This window comes from Aphis gossypii, chromosome 2 (genome assembly GCF_020184175.1).
Source record: "Aphis gossypii isolate Hap1 chromosome 2, ASM2018417v2, whole genome shotgun sequence".
NCBI lineage: Eukaryota > Metazoa > Arthropoda > Insecta > Hemiptera > Aphididae > Aphis > Aphis gossypii.
Genome location: NC_065531.1, coordinates 54106363 through 54122189, shown reverse-complemented (window position 1 = coordinate 54122189; position 15827 = coordinate 54106363). Strand labels below are relative to the sequence as shown.

At 25.8% G+C, this 15827-nt stretch overlaps 2 protein-coding genes across 4 annotated transcripts; both read left to right on the top strand.

Moving 5' to 3' along the window:
* Positions 1–105: 105 nt before the first annotated feature.
* Positions 106–7832, top strand: LOC114131566 (major facilitator superfamily domain-containing protein 6-A-like). 3 transcript variants are annotated; one of them, XR_007604499.1, is made up of 8 exons: positions 106–965; positions 2793–2844; positions 4058–4420; positions 4632–4819; positions 6309–6445; positions 6702–6823; positions 6915–7238; positions 7305–7438. XR_007604499.1 is itself a non-coding variant. In XM_050201900.1 (8 exons), exons 1-8 carry the CDS (start codon positions 888–890, stop codon positions 7520–7522), a joined length of 1401 nt encoding a protein of 466 aa, XP_050057857.1. In that variant the 5' UTR covers positions 106–887; the 3' UTR covers positions 7523–7832. The 3 variants fall into 3 exon arrangements, 2 of the variants coding, with proteins under 2 accessions (XP_050057857.1, XP_050057858.1); XM_050201900.1 differs by having other exon boundaries at positions 6915–7157; positions 7305–7832; XM_050201901.1 differs by having other exon boundaries at positions 106–938; positions 6915–7157; positions 7305–7782.
* Positions 7833–11685: 3853 nt separating this feature from the next.
* On the top strand, positions 11686–15598 carry LOC114131567 (major facilitator superfamily domain-containing protein 6-A-like). Its single transcript, XM_027996819.2, has 7 exons — positions 11686–11874; positions 12975–13337; positions 14084–14271; positions 14525–14661; positions 14774–14895; positions 14969–15211; positions 15282–15598. Exons 1-7 carry the CDS (start codon positions 11808–11810, stop codon positions 15458–15460), a joined length of 1299 nt encoding a protein of 432 aa, XP_027852620.2. The 5' UTR covers positions 11686–11807; the 3' UTR covers positions 15461–15598.
* The last annotated feature ends 229 nt before the right edge of the window (positions 15599–15827 follow it).

The following is a 15827-nucleotide window of genomic DNA, read 5'->3' as shown; positions in this document are numbered from 1 at the left end:
GAACAGTGCACACAATTCTTTAAACTGCCTAGGTTTTACAGTAATAGACAGCATAACTACGAAATCACAGTTATCTATGACGGTCGATACTTGAATAATATTAACACGCATAATATTTTGACCGATCGATTACAAAATTTTACCTTGTAGTTATTTGTTTTCTATCATTTAACGAGATTTATAACACTCTTAAAATATAACTGGGTGAGTACTGATCTATGATTATAGATGGTTGAGCAAATTAATAGAAGCGTGTACTCAACGTGTAAAATAGATGATGGCAGACATCCCAATAAAAATTATATAACGGAAATAACGCACGCAGTGGAAATCACATCGCGATGCCACTTTAAGTAAATCATAAAATTGAATGATATAAAAAATCTATGATTTGTATAAACATGCATTACATACCTTTATCGATATTTACATTTAAAAGTAAAATAATACATTATATACATAGTGAACTGCGAAGTTTTTCTGTTTACTTTATAATATATATAAAATACCGGCTGCACTGTATTTCTTAGTTTTTACCTACCGATAAGAATTTATATACTTCTTATACTCGAATTTTAAAAATTGGATAGTTATTATTTCAAAGCAATAAATTTATGATTTTTGCTTTTTGTATCAATTACTTATTATCAAAATACTCAATTATTTACGGAATCTTAAAATAGGCTATGTTGAACATCACATTATCAGTACTCACTCGGTAGGTTTTGTAATTAATATAAGTTCTTGTATAAACATTTTATATAGCGGTGTAGGCTAATCATACTTAAACTAGTGTTTCATATTAATGCCCCAGTATATTTCAGTTATTTCTAGTAAACAATTATAATATAATAAAATATTGGGAATATTTTATTTATGCATAAAAAATGCATAATTTCCAGGTCAACGAGAAATTATTGCCAATAAATAATGAAAAGGTATGCATTGTTTTTCAGCTGTGGCTGGTAAGAATAAATTTAATATTTAACATATTATATACATATAATATGATTTTTAACAAATTAAAATAGCGTTATATCTTAAATGTATTTTTCATAATTTAGCTAATTCATGACTACGGGTGGCCAATTTTTGGCTCTCGTCGTACTCAGATGCTGCTCGTGTATTATTTATAAAGTCAAAATTTAGTTGTCTATTATTTAATTTCTTTGGTATATACTTATAAAAATGTATAAAATGTATTGTGGAAAATGTTAAAAATCAGAAAATCTTAGCATATTGTTTACTGTGGTCAGAATCTATTTAATTATTTAGATAGAATTAAAAATTTAATTGAATATAAAATAATCTATAATTTTTTTTATGTAAAACCAGGTAATCAATCAGCTATAAATAACAACATGCTTTTTCGTTTTAATTCTATGGATAATTATAAATTCTTAAAATCAAGGTGGATACGTATATATATATCCATCTTACTTAAAATATTGTGTATTGTTAATCACCATAATATTTTATTTATGATCACAAACATATGTGTAATTATTAATGACGTTTCTAGTTTTCTCTATAGAAATTTAAAGGAAATTTATGAAGAACTCAATGTAGAACTTTTTAATCTTAGATATAAATACGAAACATTTTACAAATTTTCAATTACAAAATTACTTGTAAATTTTCGCGATTTTGACATATGTCGTAAAAATTAGAATATTAAATGTTTGTAAAAAAATTGAGATTAACGATTTTTTATTCTTTTTAAACTACAATAATAACGACTTATAGAAATGTTGTATTAAATTTTCAAATTTTTTATCTACGTTTCAAAAAAAAAATTTTAGTTTTCTATAAATAGCTCTAAAAATGCCATAAATTTAACCATGTGTGAAAATTTCAAGTATTTACAGTGATTAATTTTTGAGTTATAACAATACAAAAAAAAAAAAAAAAATCAATTTGGTCAAAAACTGGTTTTGCGTAAAAATTATCGTTTTTCCGTCACTTTTTTTTGTTATTCTCGTTTATTTTTGAAAACTATTGAAAAATTCTTACTTTTAAACTCAATAATGCACCAATTTAAAAAAAAATAAATCATATTATCTCATACCTATTGTTGAATGTTGATGTATTATAATTATAAACATTCTTGTTATTTGTTACCAATAAAATAGGAAATTCTATCAAACCAAATTTAATTATTAGAATTTTGATAAAATAACATATATTTAATTGATTTTATAAACTATTGGTTATTGTGAATACTAACATTATTGGTCTGTAATGTACAAAAATTCTTTATTCTTATCGAAATAATTTTTGTTAATATCTGAAACAATATTATATTATTGATTTAAAAAAAATTCAGAATTAATTTGGTAGAATTAATTATATAGGTAACTAAAAAAAAGGTATGATTACTAATAAAATTATTTAATAGCTCAATCCAATATATCCCCTTAAGTAGATAAGGTTTATTTCTTTATTATTATTATTAATGTTTTGGTTGCATTGAAATAATTCTTTTGGGTGTATAGGAAATGGTAAAATGATAGATAGTATCTAAGTAGGTACTATTAAGGTTAAAATGAGAAAAAAATCATTTATAATATGAGTATGGCGTTTCGATTGTAAAAGTTGTAAATAATATTTTAATTGTTTTATGACGTCTACACGACAACACGTTCATATTCTAATATTCTACGTTTTCTTATGATATTTATATTTCAAGTTAAATAAAATATTATTATAGTGTGATATTAATATAATTAACAGGAAAATAATTATTAATTTTCCATTTTTATAAAATTAAAATAAATATGTATACATTCCAGATTGACAAGAAACTTTTGCCGATGAAAATTCATTTCTTTTTATCAGTCGGTGGTAAGAAAATAAAATATTTCTATTATTATTGATTTACATTTTTATTTATTATTTTTGCAAAATACATATGACTGTCATCGTCAAAGTTGGCTACCGAAGTATGAGGGTGGTAAGTTGATCGACAGTGTATATGTTAAACAGGATGGGTGAAGAGATGAAGCCTTGAGCCACATAAACTAGAATTGTTGCCAAATTTGAAATTTCAAAACTTAATTTTGTGCTAAAGAATTTGTATTTGAGATATGACTTAAAAAATAATCAGTTTGTTGAAGGGTAGAATTATTTTTGGCTTGTGTAGGAGACTAGAATGTCAAAAACTGACAAAGGGCTTGAGCTACATTTAGTATTATAGCAGAGCAGTATGAATTATTTTCTAGGGAGTAGGCAAAAGTGAATCAGTTACTACTTACTACCGCATTTGATGAATAGTGAAATATTTATTCTGGAAGCAAAATTGCTTGTGAGGAATGATTTGTAATTGTTTTAATATTATTTTTCACACAGTTTCGCAAAAAATGGTAGCAGGCTTGTTGGGTGATAAAATTACGGAGTATCGAGAAGTTTGCCATGTGTAGGAATTAAAATTATGAGTAATGTTTAGCATCGAGTAGGAAATTATGAAAGCCTCAAGATAGTGTTTAAATTGTGAGGTGAGTGAGAGAGTGCATGCCTCGGCAGTTGACGAGTAATTTCAGCTGTGAAAAGATTTATTCCTGTGGATTTTTTTAGTGGAAAGGTATTAAAATAAAATGCAAGACCACGTCTGGTGAAAAGAGTTTTGGGACAAGGTAAAGTGGTTAGGCTGAGGTAGGAGAGTTTTCAATTGTTTCCGTGAAGACACAATTACCAATGAGTTTGGGGGGTTGAAAACTTCTAAGTTGATTACAAAAAAGTTCAGCTTTTTCTTAATCTAAATTGTACTACGTACTATCATATTTTAAATGGAAACATTTAAGTGTTTTGAAATCGTGATATATTTTTTTTTTATATCAGTTAAAGAAATAAGTTTGATAAAAAACAAATATATTCTATTAACAAAAACAAAATAAAATAAAATTTGAAATATGAAATGTACATTTAGTATATTGTGTATAAAATGTGTGAAAAACAAATAAAAATTTATCGTTGTTGTCCTTTTAAATCTTTTGTATAAATGTATTATATTCATAATAAATTAAAGAATAATAACGTTTTATTTATGCTTATCATTCAGGTGCTGCTCCGATATTTCCATTCTTGACAACTATATCGATGCAACGAGGATATTCGTCTGTCATCGTTGGTTTAATGTTCACATTATTTACAATTCCGGCCCTATTAATACGACCTGTCATCGGCACCATAACCGACAAATACAAATGCCGCAAGACTGCATTAATTTTAACCATAGCAATGAATTGTCTAGCTTTATGTGCACTGATGTTTATACCGGGCACCCACGTTGAAAAAGAAATTGATGACAACGATGTTATCAAGTCACCGTTGTTTTGGTTATTTTTCAGCACAATAGCTATATGGCATACGAGTGGCAACGCGGAATTCGTTTTGGAGAATACAATATGCGTTGCTCTATTAGGTAAACGTATAATTGAAAGTTTAAAATTTAATTTTTATGGATTTTTATTACTTATTTAATCAGTTATCAATGAGTAGTTAAATATGTAAAATAATTTTTATTTGTATTGAATTCATGATAATTGATTCAGTGATAATAATAGCCTAACCTATGTCATAAGTTCATTTTTAAATTTTCTTTAATTTTAATTCATTTAATATTTTCCGTTTAGGTGAAAATATTCATAAATTCGGCAAACAGAGAGTTTGGGGAGCAGTTGGTTGGGGCACGACATCTTTTCTATGCGGCGCGGTTGTAGACTGGTTCAGTAGAGGTCAAGACTATAAAAACTATACTCCTGGTATGATAATAGCATTGGTAATGAACATTTTAGATCTATATGTTGCATCAAAATTTGAGGTAAATAAAAATGAATTGTATATTTTGAGATTTCAGAATAATTAAACGTTAATGTACTCGTATATATAATAATTTACCTAAATACGAACCATAATTACTGATTATTTATTCAAAACACAAAATAATTTACATTAATCCTTTAAACATTATTATAATTTAAGGTATTTATAAAATTTAATATTAACACATATAAAAAAAAGTCGGCAAGTGGGTACCGCTCTGCTGTACATTAGGAGGTGGGGTGGACCTCGGACTAGGGTAGGTTACATTTGAATGCAATGATAGGTATCATTGTATACGAAAAACGATTCTGAACGGAGATGATTTGTCAGTCTAGGATATATTATATTTAAATATTGCCATGTATCCTAATTTGAAACAAATATTTTATTTTAATATTTATAAAAAAAAATTGAATATTTCAAATGCCTATAAATTGATTAAAAATGAGTGAAATTTTTTGAAAAAAAAATTATACAAAGAAAATGCCAATATAAACAACTGATAAAATTTTCAAGTTTCTACAATTTATACCTTTTTGGATAAAAACAAAAAGCAAAAATCGTTACCAAATAATTAAAAATATTCATGATTTTGACGAATTTTTGTAAAAATTTGAAGTTCAAATGCTAATAAAAAAAAATTGTGCCTATGTATTCTTATAATTTTTTAATCACTATAAGAATAATGTTAACTTTGTATAAAATTTTCAATTATTTTGATAGGGCCAAAAAAATTTTATCGACACTTCAAAAAAAATTTTTCAGAAAAATTGAAAATTTCAGTTGTCTATAAATAGCTCAAAAAAACTCAAAATATTTTGAAAATTAAATCATGTAAAGAAAATGCCAATCTAAATAACTGATAAAATTTTCAAGTATCTACGACTTATACTTTTTGAATAATAACAAATATTTAAAATCGTTTGAGGATAAATCGTTATTTAACACGGTTTTGTAAAAATTTAAATTTCAAACACTCATAAAATTTTTTTGTCTGAATCCGGTAGAGTTTTTTTTACAGATATTTGAAGAAAAATGTATGGAGAACCTTGTACCAAATTTTCAAAACTTAGTTATAAAAGAAAAAAATTTTACGATTTTCCAACCACAAAATTACTTGCAAATTTTCGCAATTTTGACATATTTCGTATAAATTCGAACTTTAAGAATTTATAAAAAAAAATTGTGACTAACGATTTCGGATTTTTTTTTATCACTTTAAGAATAACTTATAAGAAACCTTGTATTAAATTTTCAAGATTTTCTGGTCAGGCAAAAATTTTTTATCGTTATTTAAAAAAATAATACTTAGAAAAATTGAAAATTTCAATTGTCTATAAATAATTCAAAAAAAAACTCAAACACACATCATTGTAAAATCAATACATTCATCACTCCGTTCAAAATCTAAAATTGAACAAAAATATTTGTAACTTATATTAAAACCAATAATAAGTATTTAAATATCATTATTTTAATTGTTTAAGGATGTTCAAAATAGGGATAAAGAAACTGATACAGGTGATATGAAACAAGTATTAACAAATATAAGAGTGCTGTCATTTATTTTCTGGGTTGTAGTTTTTGGATTTTTAAATGCCTTTGTGTGGCATTATTTATTTTGGTAAGCAATAATCTACAATATTTTAACATATTAAAGTTTTACTTAATTTGATTTTAAAGTAATCAATACTTACTAAAAATCAATTAAATTAATTTAAACAAACTCTGAATAGCGATATAACAAAAATATTGTTAATTGATTGAAAAAAAGGTAAAAATTACCATTTTTTACGTAAATAAAAATCCGATAGTTTATAATTTATTTATAATGTGAACGATGATAAATAATATATTTCATGTATACATTAACCCGATAGGTATATGGAAGACCTATCGAGAATGTACCATCCCGAAACGATATCGTACATAAAGACGTTAGAAGGGTTGACTCAGACAATTCAATGTTTTGGTGGAGAAGTTCCGTTTTTCTTCCTGTCCAGTATATACTGCAAAATTCAAATACACTTACATTTGCATAATTCCATGCTCTAGTATTATAAATATATTAACTCTAATATTACTGTTTGCAGGCTATATTCTCAAACGAGTGGATGGCATGAAAGTGTTTTCTTTGATGTTTTTTGGGTTTGCAGTTAGATTTTTTCTGTATTCAATTATTAAAAATCCGGTTTGGGTATTACCAGTCGAATTTCTAAATGGCTTAACGTACGCATTGGCTTATGCGGCAGCAACTTCATACTCGGCTGAGATAACTCCTGTCGGTGCTGAAGGAACACTTCAAGGCATTGTCGCAACGGCTTTGTTGGGAATAGGTACCTAAGCAATGTATAATACATTTTAACTAAAAAAACATTAGTATCACTTGGTTTTTACTGCGGTAAATAAATTAATAGGTAGTTGTTTATCATATGACCACTTAGTTTTAAGAAAAAAATATATATTTGTATTTTCCTTTTCAGGAGCACCTATTGGAAGTTTCGTGGGCGGATTTATGTTTGATCGTTTCAGTAGTATTACTTCGTTTGGAATTTTAAGCGGTATTGCATTTGCAATATGCATTATTCATATTATAGAAAATCAATTTATAAATCGATATTGTAAAGACAAAAAGTTCAAAGCAAATTCGTCTCATATTGTTGATCATAATGCAGTTGGCGATGTTAATGATAATTTATGAGCTAATTAAATATTTCGTATTATATAAATAAACATACAAAATTTTTAATGAATATAAAACTAGGTACTTTAACTAGAATAATTATTGTAATTTTTACTTATCATAAATATTGATGTTATAACAAAAATATGATAAAGATATTATTGAATAAGTAATTGATATTAAAACACAAATATCCTTTCATGGTTATTTATAGACATATAAAATAAAATAAATACATATTTTTATTTTATATTATGCCTATGGATTTATCTATAGCGAATGGAAATTGCCAAAAAAATTAATGATTTAAATTAAGTAAAAAAAATAAATATTATGTTAGTGTAATATTTTATACACTCACATATTTTGTTGTATTTTGTTTATTTTCCTAAAATATCTTGATACAGCGAAACTCCTATATAATGAACTTATATTTAATGAAAGTTTCATTTTTTAGAACTTTCATTATTAATTGAATATGTAAATTTATATTTAAAATTTAAATAACTAATTTAATATTATTATAATATAACGAATAAATTATTTGATTACAAACCTATTTTTGTAAATATAATATTGTCAACATCAAATATTAAAAAATATTAGTCTTATAATATTACCTAAATATTTATAACTTTAAAAAATACCGAAGTTAGACAAGCTGATTATTTTACAGCAGTACTATTATACTATTCCGATATTGACGAAAACGCTTACAATTCTCCAAAACTGAAAATAAAAAAACGAAATCATTGAATCTAATGTAGAAGTATCAGATGTATAACGACTAATTAACGAGAAAGGGAGCTAGTTCACTGTGATATTTTTACTTTACAAGAATATTTAAAAGTCGGTAATGATATTGTTGTTTATGACTCACCTACCAACGTAGCATTGTGGAACAAAATTCTGGTGAGAATGAAGAAGATGAAGAGGAATACGCAGAAAAACTACACGAATTTACAGTAGAGGATATTAAATGCTTTTTATGGAGAGTAAAAATAGTTTTAGACAGTTGAAAAATATATGCCCGATGGGTTTTTTTAAACTCAACAAAATCGAATTTTTTTAAAAAAAGTACAATGAATTAAAAATACAAAATTCATTGATTACCTATTTCTTTTTAATGGAAACATTAATTTAAAATAATTTAAAATAATATTTGAATGTATTAATTGATATGCAATTTAATTATATAAAAAAAACATTATACATTGTATTTAATGAATTTCTCTGTGTAACGAATTTTTTTTTGTTATTGGACAACATGGACATAGTGGACATGATTATAACATTGGACTTTGTTATATGGAAGTTTCACTGTACTTCCAATTATGAGCGGTAACGCACTCACTACTCACGCAATGTAATGGTCCCTCGGCGATGGTTAATAGTACAGTGCACACAGCTCTATATTATAAACTACACAATTTTTATTGGTATAGTTAATATAACCGCAAAATCACAGTTATATATGGCGGTCGATACTTGAATTAACATACATTATATTGTTTCGACGGCTAGTACAATCATTTGCCTGCAATTTTCCATCACATTTAACGAGATTTATAATACTCTTAAAGTATAGCTGAATGATTATTGATCAGTGATTAGGTTATTGAGCAAAGTAATAGAAGCGTGTGCGTAACGTGAAAAATAGCCGATGGCAGACATCCCAATAAAAAATATATGATGGAAATAACGCACCTGCAGTGAACGTCACACCGTAGTGCCACTTTAAATAAATCATTAAATTGAATACATAAAAAAATGTATGATTTGTATAAACATGCATTATATACCTTTATCGATATTTACATTTAAAAGTAAAATAATAGAATATGTACATTATATACGTAGTGAACTGCGAAGTTTTTCTGTTTGCTTTATAGTATATATAAAATACCGGCTGCTCTGTATTTCTTAGTTTTTACCTACCGACAAGAATTTATAATTTATAATTTTATAAATATGTACATTATACACAGTGACGTTTTCTTGTGTTTGCTTTGTAGTATATAAAATACCGGCAGTGTATTTTTTTAGTTTTTATCTACCACTTTTTTTTTTTGTGTGTGTCAATGAACTATTCTCAGAATACTTAATTATTTACGAATTTAGAAATAGTTTATGTTGAACATCATATTATTAGTATCCACTTTGTAGGTTTGTAATAAATATAAGCTCTCGTATAAACATTTTATATTATGGTGCAGTCTAATCATACTTAAGCTATTATTTCATATTTAGGCGCCAGTATATTTCAGTTATTTCTAGTAAGCAATTATAATATAATAAAATATTGTGAATATTTAAGCATAAAAAATGTATCGATTCCAGATCAACGAGAAGTTATTGCTAATGAATAATAATTATATACCTATGTATTTTGTACAAATGTTATAATTACCTTATAGTTTTACGTTTATAACTTACTAAAGTATGTAAAATTGTACATACAATTAGCAGGATTAGTTTTATCTAAATATATTTTTAATGACATTAATAAAAAAAAGTTGAATAAATAAATTTCAAATCTCTTTAAATAGCTAAAAGAAATCAAATTATTTTGAGAATATTTGTATAAAAATTTACCTGACCATAAGACCAAATAGTTGCAATACAACGTGAATCGGTTATTCATTATGTTAATGTTGTAGAGTTTTGGATGAATTGTCAAATATTTACTATACTGAAAAGCAACCTTATATAAAGACTCTTCAAGGATTGCTATTGACGATTGAATGTTTCGGTGGAGAAAATCCATTTTTCTTCCTGTCCAGTAATTAATATACTGTGTAATATAACGTTTTCTTTCATAAAGTACACTATATTTACTGTACAGATACTCAAATTCTATTGTCACTGCTACAGAATTTAGCATTAGTTGTATGAGTTATATGAATGTGTTCTCTTTAAGGTTCTTAAAGTTCACTTCAGATTCTACTTATTGTATAGTTTAAATTCCATTTGGTTTTACCAGTAAAACTATTCAATTTCATAGCGTATGAATTGGCGTACTCGATAACTACATCTTAAGCAGGGGACATGACTAAGACGATACTAAAGGGAAAATTCAAGAGATTGCCAGAATGGAATTGATAAGTTTAATTATGCGATATTTAATTGTATCTATACAATAAGCAATTTATATTTTTAGACAATAAAAAATCAATTTTGTTTTAGAATATTTTAGTTATGCATATAACTACCATTGGTAGTTTAATAATTAATGGTTATCTCTTTAACCTTTTCGGAAATGTTACTTCGTTCAAATTTTTAAGTGGTTTTATCCATATAATTTACACTGAAAGCAAAGCCAAAGTAGAAGATAGAAGAGGTAGGTCTCCCCTTAATCCTTATTCCCCTCCATCAAAAGGATGTTTATGATTGTGGCCTGGTAATGATTTTAAATGGCTTGCGCTAAATTTTGTCCTCAACAATAATTAAGTATCTACCATATGATAATGTATAGTGCTTAGAAGTTAGCTACTGCCTACTAAATAATTATATTTCGTTAATGTATACCATTTGTATTCAAGCACCAATATTTCTCAGTTTGTCAAGCAAACGTCTACCTTAATGTTTTAATATCTAAATAACATAATGCAATGAAATGGTTAATAAAAAATATATATATTTTTTTTTAATTGGAGAAAAAAAGGACATTGCTCAAAAAATAATAAAAAACATTTTTTTCAAGCCATTTTATAAACCTACTCCAATATGAACCATAACAAATGAATAATTTTTGTAAATCACAAAGTTATTATTTGTTTAACACGTACTATTTTTGTTTTTTGATGTATTTATTAACACAGTACGTTTTGTTAATTTTGATAATGAACGTAATAATGATTAGCGAAAAGTACATAGAATAAATTAGAATGTCGATAAGGTTAGATTAAGTAAATAAAATACGAAGATAATTAATCATACGTGAACTTTAATAGCTATGGTATATTAATTATTTGTATATATTATGTATACTTATCAAGTTATCATTCATCATGGAAGGTCACTATTTAAGCCGATAACATAGGTAACTTGCATACTTTACTCATTTAGTAATCGATAGGTCACATATATTTTAACGAATACCATAATATAAAATATGAATAGATGATGGTGTATGCTATACAATGTATAGTCTATATTAATAACACTTAATCATGCTTCATTAATATATATTATATAATTTATACTTAAGCATCAATATTTCTAGCAAACGTCTGCCCTATTAATGTCTGAATGTCTAGTTAACATAATACTGTGTTAAATAGTTATTTATATAAATATAAAAATGCCTCTTTTTCAGGTCAACAAGAAACTTCTACCAATCAAAATTCATTTTTTTTTAAAAGGGGCTGGTAAGAATATACTTAACATATAAAAAATTATACATGGTATACCATTTTTTTAATCAATTTAAAATGTCATCAGAAGTTTTAACTTTTTTTTTTTACTAAGTAAAATTGAACAAAAATAATATATTGTTTAATATATTTCTACTTAGTCAGTTAATATTTTCACACAGGCGTTTAAATTATTTAATATTAGATGACACAATATTTTTCGATACCAATTTAATAAAATATTATAATATTCATGATGAAATTGTAAGGTTCTTAAACAAAAATATTCGTATATTTTTACTTATCCAATTCAAATATTTTTAAATAATGTAATATTTGAATCAACATCATAAAATAATTTAACGCTTGCAAATGTAACATTTGCAAATAGGTATTGATTATATTATTACTTAATAGTAATAAATAATGATAATACAATAAACCTAATATTATATACTTCATATGAAATCCGTTACCAGGGTACCATGTTAGCTAGTGTATAGTTAAAACGGAAATGGATACTTGAATGATAACATATAGTATTAAAAATTAAAACTAAAACCGGAACAAATTTATATATTAGAATAAAAAAAAAAAAAGTTGTCATCTTAATAACCATAAACTATTTAATTTAATATTCGATTGATTTGTAATAATTTATATCATTCTTCAAAATTGTTAGTATGATATAAGATTTTTTTAAATTTTATTTTAAGTTTAGAATATCAGTTTATGTTTTTTTTTATAATTTTGGTAAGTTAAACTTTATTAAAGTTTTGCTATTATAAAGCAAAACCCTGACAGCACCATAAAAAAACTTTGTTTTAAAGGTTTCGAGGGTGAAAGTTTTTAAATTATTTTAGAGTTGTTAAAAATGATTTCCGGTATTATATATTATTATTTGATAATTCAGAAATTCTATATTAATTTATTATACATATATAGTAAGTGGTGATGGCCAATTAAAAGACCTTTTAGTATTGTATTATTTTATTTTTTTGTGTCTATTTAGTTTAACGATAACATTATAAACTTAAATGTATATTTATTATTTCTGTATTTAATATATAACAATAGGTAGTTATTATGCTTACTATATTAATGTTAATTTGCAGGTTCAGCTCCGATACTTCCATTTTTGGCCACTATTATGAATCAAAGAGGTTATTCGTCAATGATCATCGGTTTATTCTACACAATAATTTCATTTTTAGGCTTATTGATACGACCAACAGTTGGTGCCATCACAGATAAATACAAGTGCCGCAAAAATGCGCTTACTTTGAGTGTAGGAATCAGTTGTCTATTTATAAATATACTGATATTTATACCAGGCTCAGCTGTAAAAACAGAAATGAATGACATGGATGTGATCAAATCACCACTGTTCTGGTTGTTTTTCAGCACAGTTACCTTAATCATAATATCCAATGTGGTAATAATGGTTATGGAAGACACGATATGCGTCCATATATTAGGTAAAAAACTTTTTCTAATATTATTTTTTAGGTAGTTCAATCTGAGTTTATTATAATGGAATGAGTTATAGTAGTTATATTTAATAAGAACCTACTTAAAATAGTAATTTATCATTTATACGCATTGTATAGTAAATAATGATTATGAGAAATGAATTTTTATGGATTTTAATCTATTGAGAAGATGAAAAATGTAATTATTTTACTCATCATGTTAAAACAAATGAATAAAAACTATTTACTTACTATTATATATTTTAAATGAAACTTTTTTGGGGATTTTGTTTGATTCAGTACAAATTGTATGTTTAAGGTTTTGCGTAACTTTTATAATTTGATATAATTTTTCACTAGAAGAACGAATAAAAGATGGCTAATTTTTGTAAAAGAAACATTCTTAATGACTGATTTCGCAGGATTTTATAGTATTCTTGGTACTTCTGTAATTTTTTTTAAAGATCCCTTTTTACTACATTTTACAAGTACCTAGTGCATTCTTCCCGATTTGCGATATGTTCTTCGCCGTGGTTTTCGTATTTTGTCTTTAATTTTTTAAACTTAGGGTGATTTAGCAAAGTGTGTTCTTCACTACAATTCAGTCTCTGATAGTGAAACATACGCGTTGCTTGTTTGGTGTACAAAACGTAAATTAATTTGTCTTAAATATTCTTTTTATAACTTGAGAGTTGAGATCTAGCATTTAAGTGGTAATAACGAGTTCGTGAAATTCTATTTTTTCTGTTTAGGTGAAGACAAAACTAAATATGGCCATCAGAGGATGTGGGCCGCAATTGGTTGGGGTACTATGTCCATTATATCTGGCATGTGTGTAGACTGGTTCAGTAAAGAGCTAGAATACAAAAACTATACACCTGGTTTCATTATTTCATTAATATGTTATATTTTAGATACATATGTGGTATCAAAAATGAAGGTAATTAGAAAATGTTTCGTTAATTTTGTTGAAATTCAATAATAATTATAACGAATAATAAATAACATCGATTTTGTGTTATTGTTAGTGCTAATAATAATCAAATACTTTATATTTTAGTATTCTACATTTATACGTACCTATAGAGTTGTCCAAATTATAAAAAATCTTTTTTGAAGAAATAAAAGATATTCATCTTACAAAGTTACAACCAATGAATAAATTATGCAATGGTTATTAATTTTTTTTACAGAACGCTCAAAACACAGATGTAAAAACTGGACCATCCAATGTTCAAAAAGTATTGACTAAAATAAGAGTACTATCATTTCTTTTATGGGTTGTGGCATTTGGAATACTAATTTCATTTGTACGGAGTTTTGTACTTTTGTAAGTTAGCAATCAGTATATCGAGAATAATTTGCTGTGATGAAATCTTAAAAACCCATTGATGTGATTAATATGATTGAAATGTATAATATATTTTATGTTAAAATTGTAGATATATGGAAGAAATTTCGAACATTTATTGCCCCGATACTAAACCGTACATAAAAACTCTCCAAGGATTATCATTGACTATTCAATGTTTCTGCGGAGAAGTTCCGTTTTTCTTTCTGTCCAGTAATTATACATATAGAGAGTCTTCATCAATTTATAACATTCATGTAGTATTATGATATTTTCACCCAAACAGATTTTATACTTAAACGTGTAAGTCACATGCACGTGTTCTCTATTATGTTTTTGGCATTTTCCGTCAGATTCTACCTGTATTCAATAATTACAAATCCAATTTTGGTATTACCAGTCGAACTATTGAATGGCATAACGTTCGCATTAGGGTACTCAACAGCTATATCGTACGCCGCACAGTTAGCTCCAGTCGGTGCTGAAGGAACGCTTCAAGGGATCGTCGGAATGGCATTGAACGGTATAGGTATGTAATATTTAATTGTATATAATAATAATTTATATTATTAGACGGTGAAAAATTAATTTTGTTTTAGGTACACCCATCGGCAGTTCAAGTGGTGGTTATCTCTTAAAACGTTTTGGAAGTATTACTTCGTTTAAATTTATAAGTGTTGTTGCGTTAGCAATATGCATTACTCAAACGATTGTAAATCAATTGATAAATCGATTTTTTAAAAATGACAATGTTAAAGGAGAAGAAGTGTCTAATTAGTAAATTTATATTTTTACTATTGATTTAAAACAAATGTTAATTATAATATTAAATACAATTGTAAATTTTATTTTGGTATTTTGAATTATGATTTAAAACGATTTATTAGAAAAGACAATTTTTTATATGATAAGCTATTCGGTGATTTATTTAAATATTTATATAAATTAATTAATATATTAATTTATTCATATGTATTGTTTGATTTATGTTTTTTGTTCCAATGAAATACTGATAAACAATATTATTGTAGTTATAAGTATACTATAAAAGTCTATGGTGAGTATCACAGTATTATATATTATGAAGGTATATAACCTCCGATCTGAGTTTCACTGGACAATAAATATTAAAAAAAAAAAATTGA

Excerpts from the sequence above, each read along its gene's own strand:
- LOC114131566 (XM_050201900.1), top strand. The coding sequence starts at position 888 with ATGCATAATTTCCAGGTCAACGAGAAATTATTGCCAATAAATAATGAA. Across the intron at positions 4,820-6,308 it reads ATGTTGCATCAAAATTTGAG|GATGTTCAAAATAGGGATAA; the intron begins GTAAATAAAAAT and ends TAATTGTTTAAG. Across the intron at positions 6,446-6,701 it reads GTGTGGCATTATTTATTTTG|GTATATGGAAGACCTATCGA; the intron begins GTAAGCAATAAT and ends TTAACCCGATAG.
- LOC114131567 (XM_027996819.2), top strand. The coding sequence starts at position 11,808 with ATGCCTCTTTTTCAGGTCAACAAGAAACTTCTACCAATCAAAATTCAT. Across the intron at positions 14,272-14,524 it reads ATGTGGTATCAAAAATGAAG|AACGCTCAAAACACAGATGT; the intron begins GTAATTAGAAAA and ends TTTTTTTTACAG. Across the intron at positions 14,662-14,773 it reads GTACGGAGTTTTGTACTTTT|ATATATGGAAGAAATTTCGA; the intron begins GTAAGTTAGCAA and ends TTAAAATTGTAG.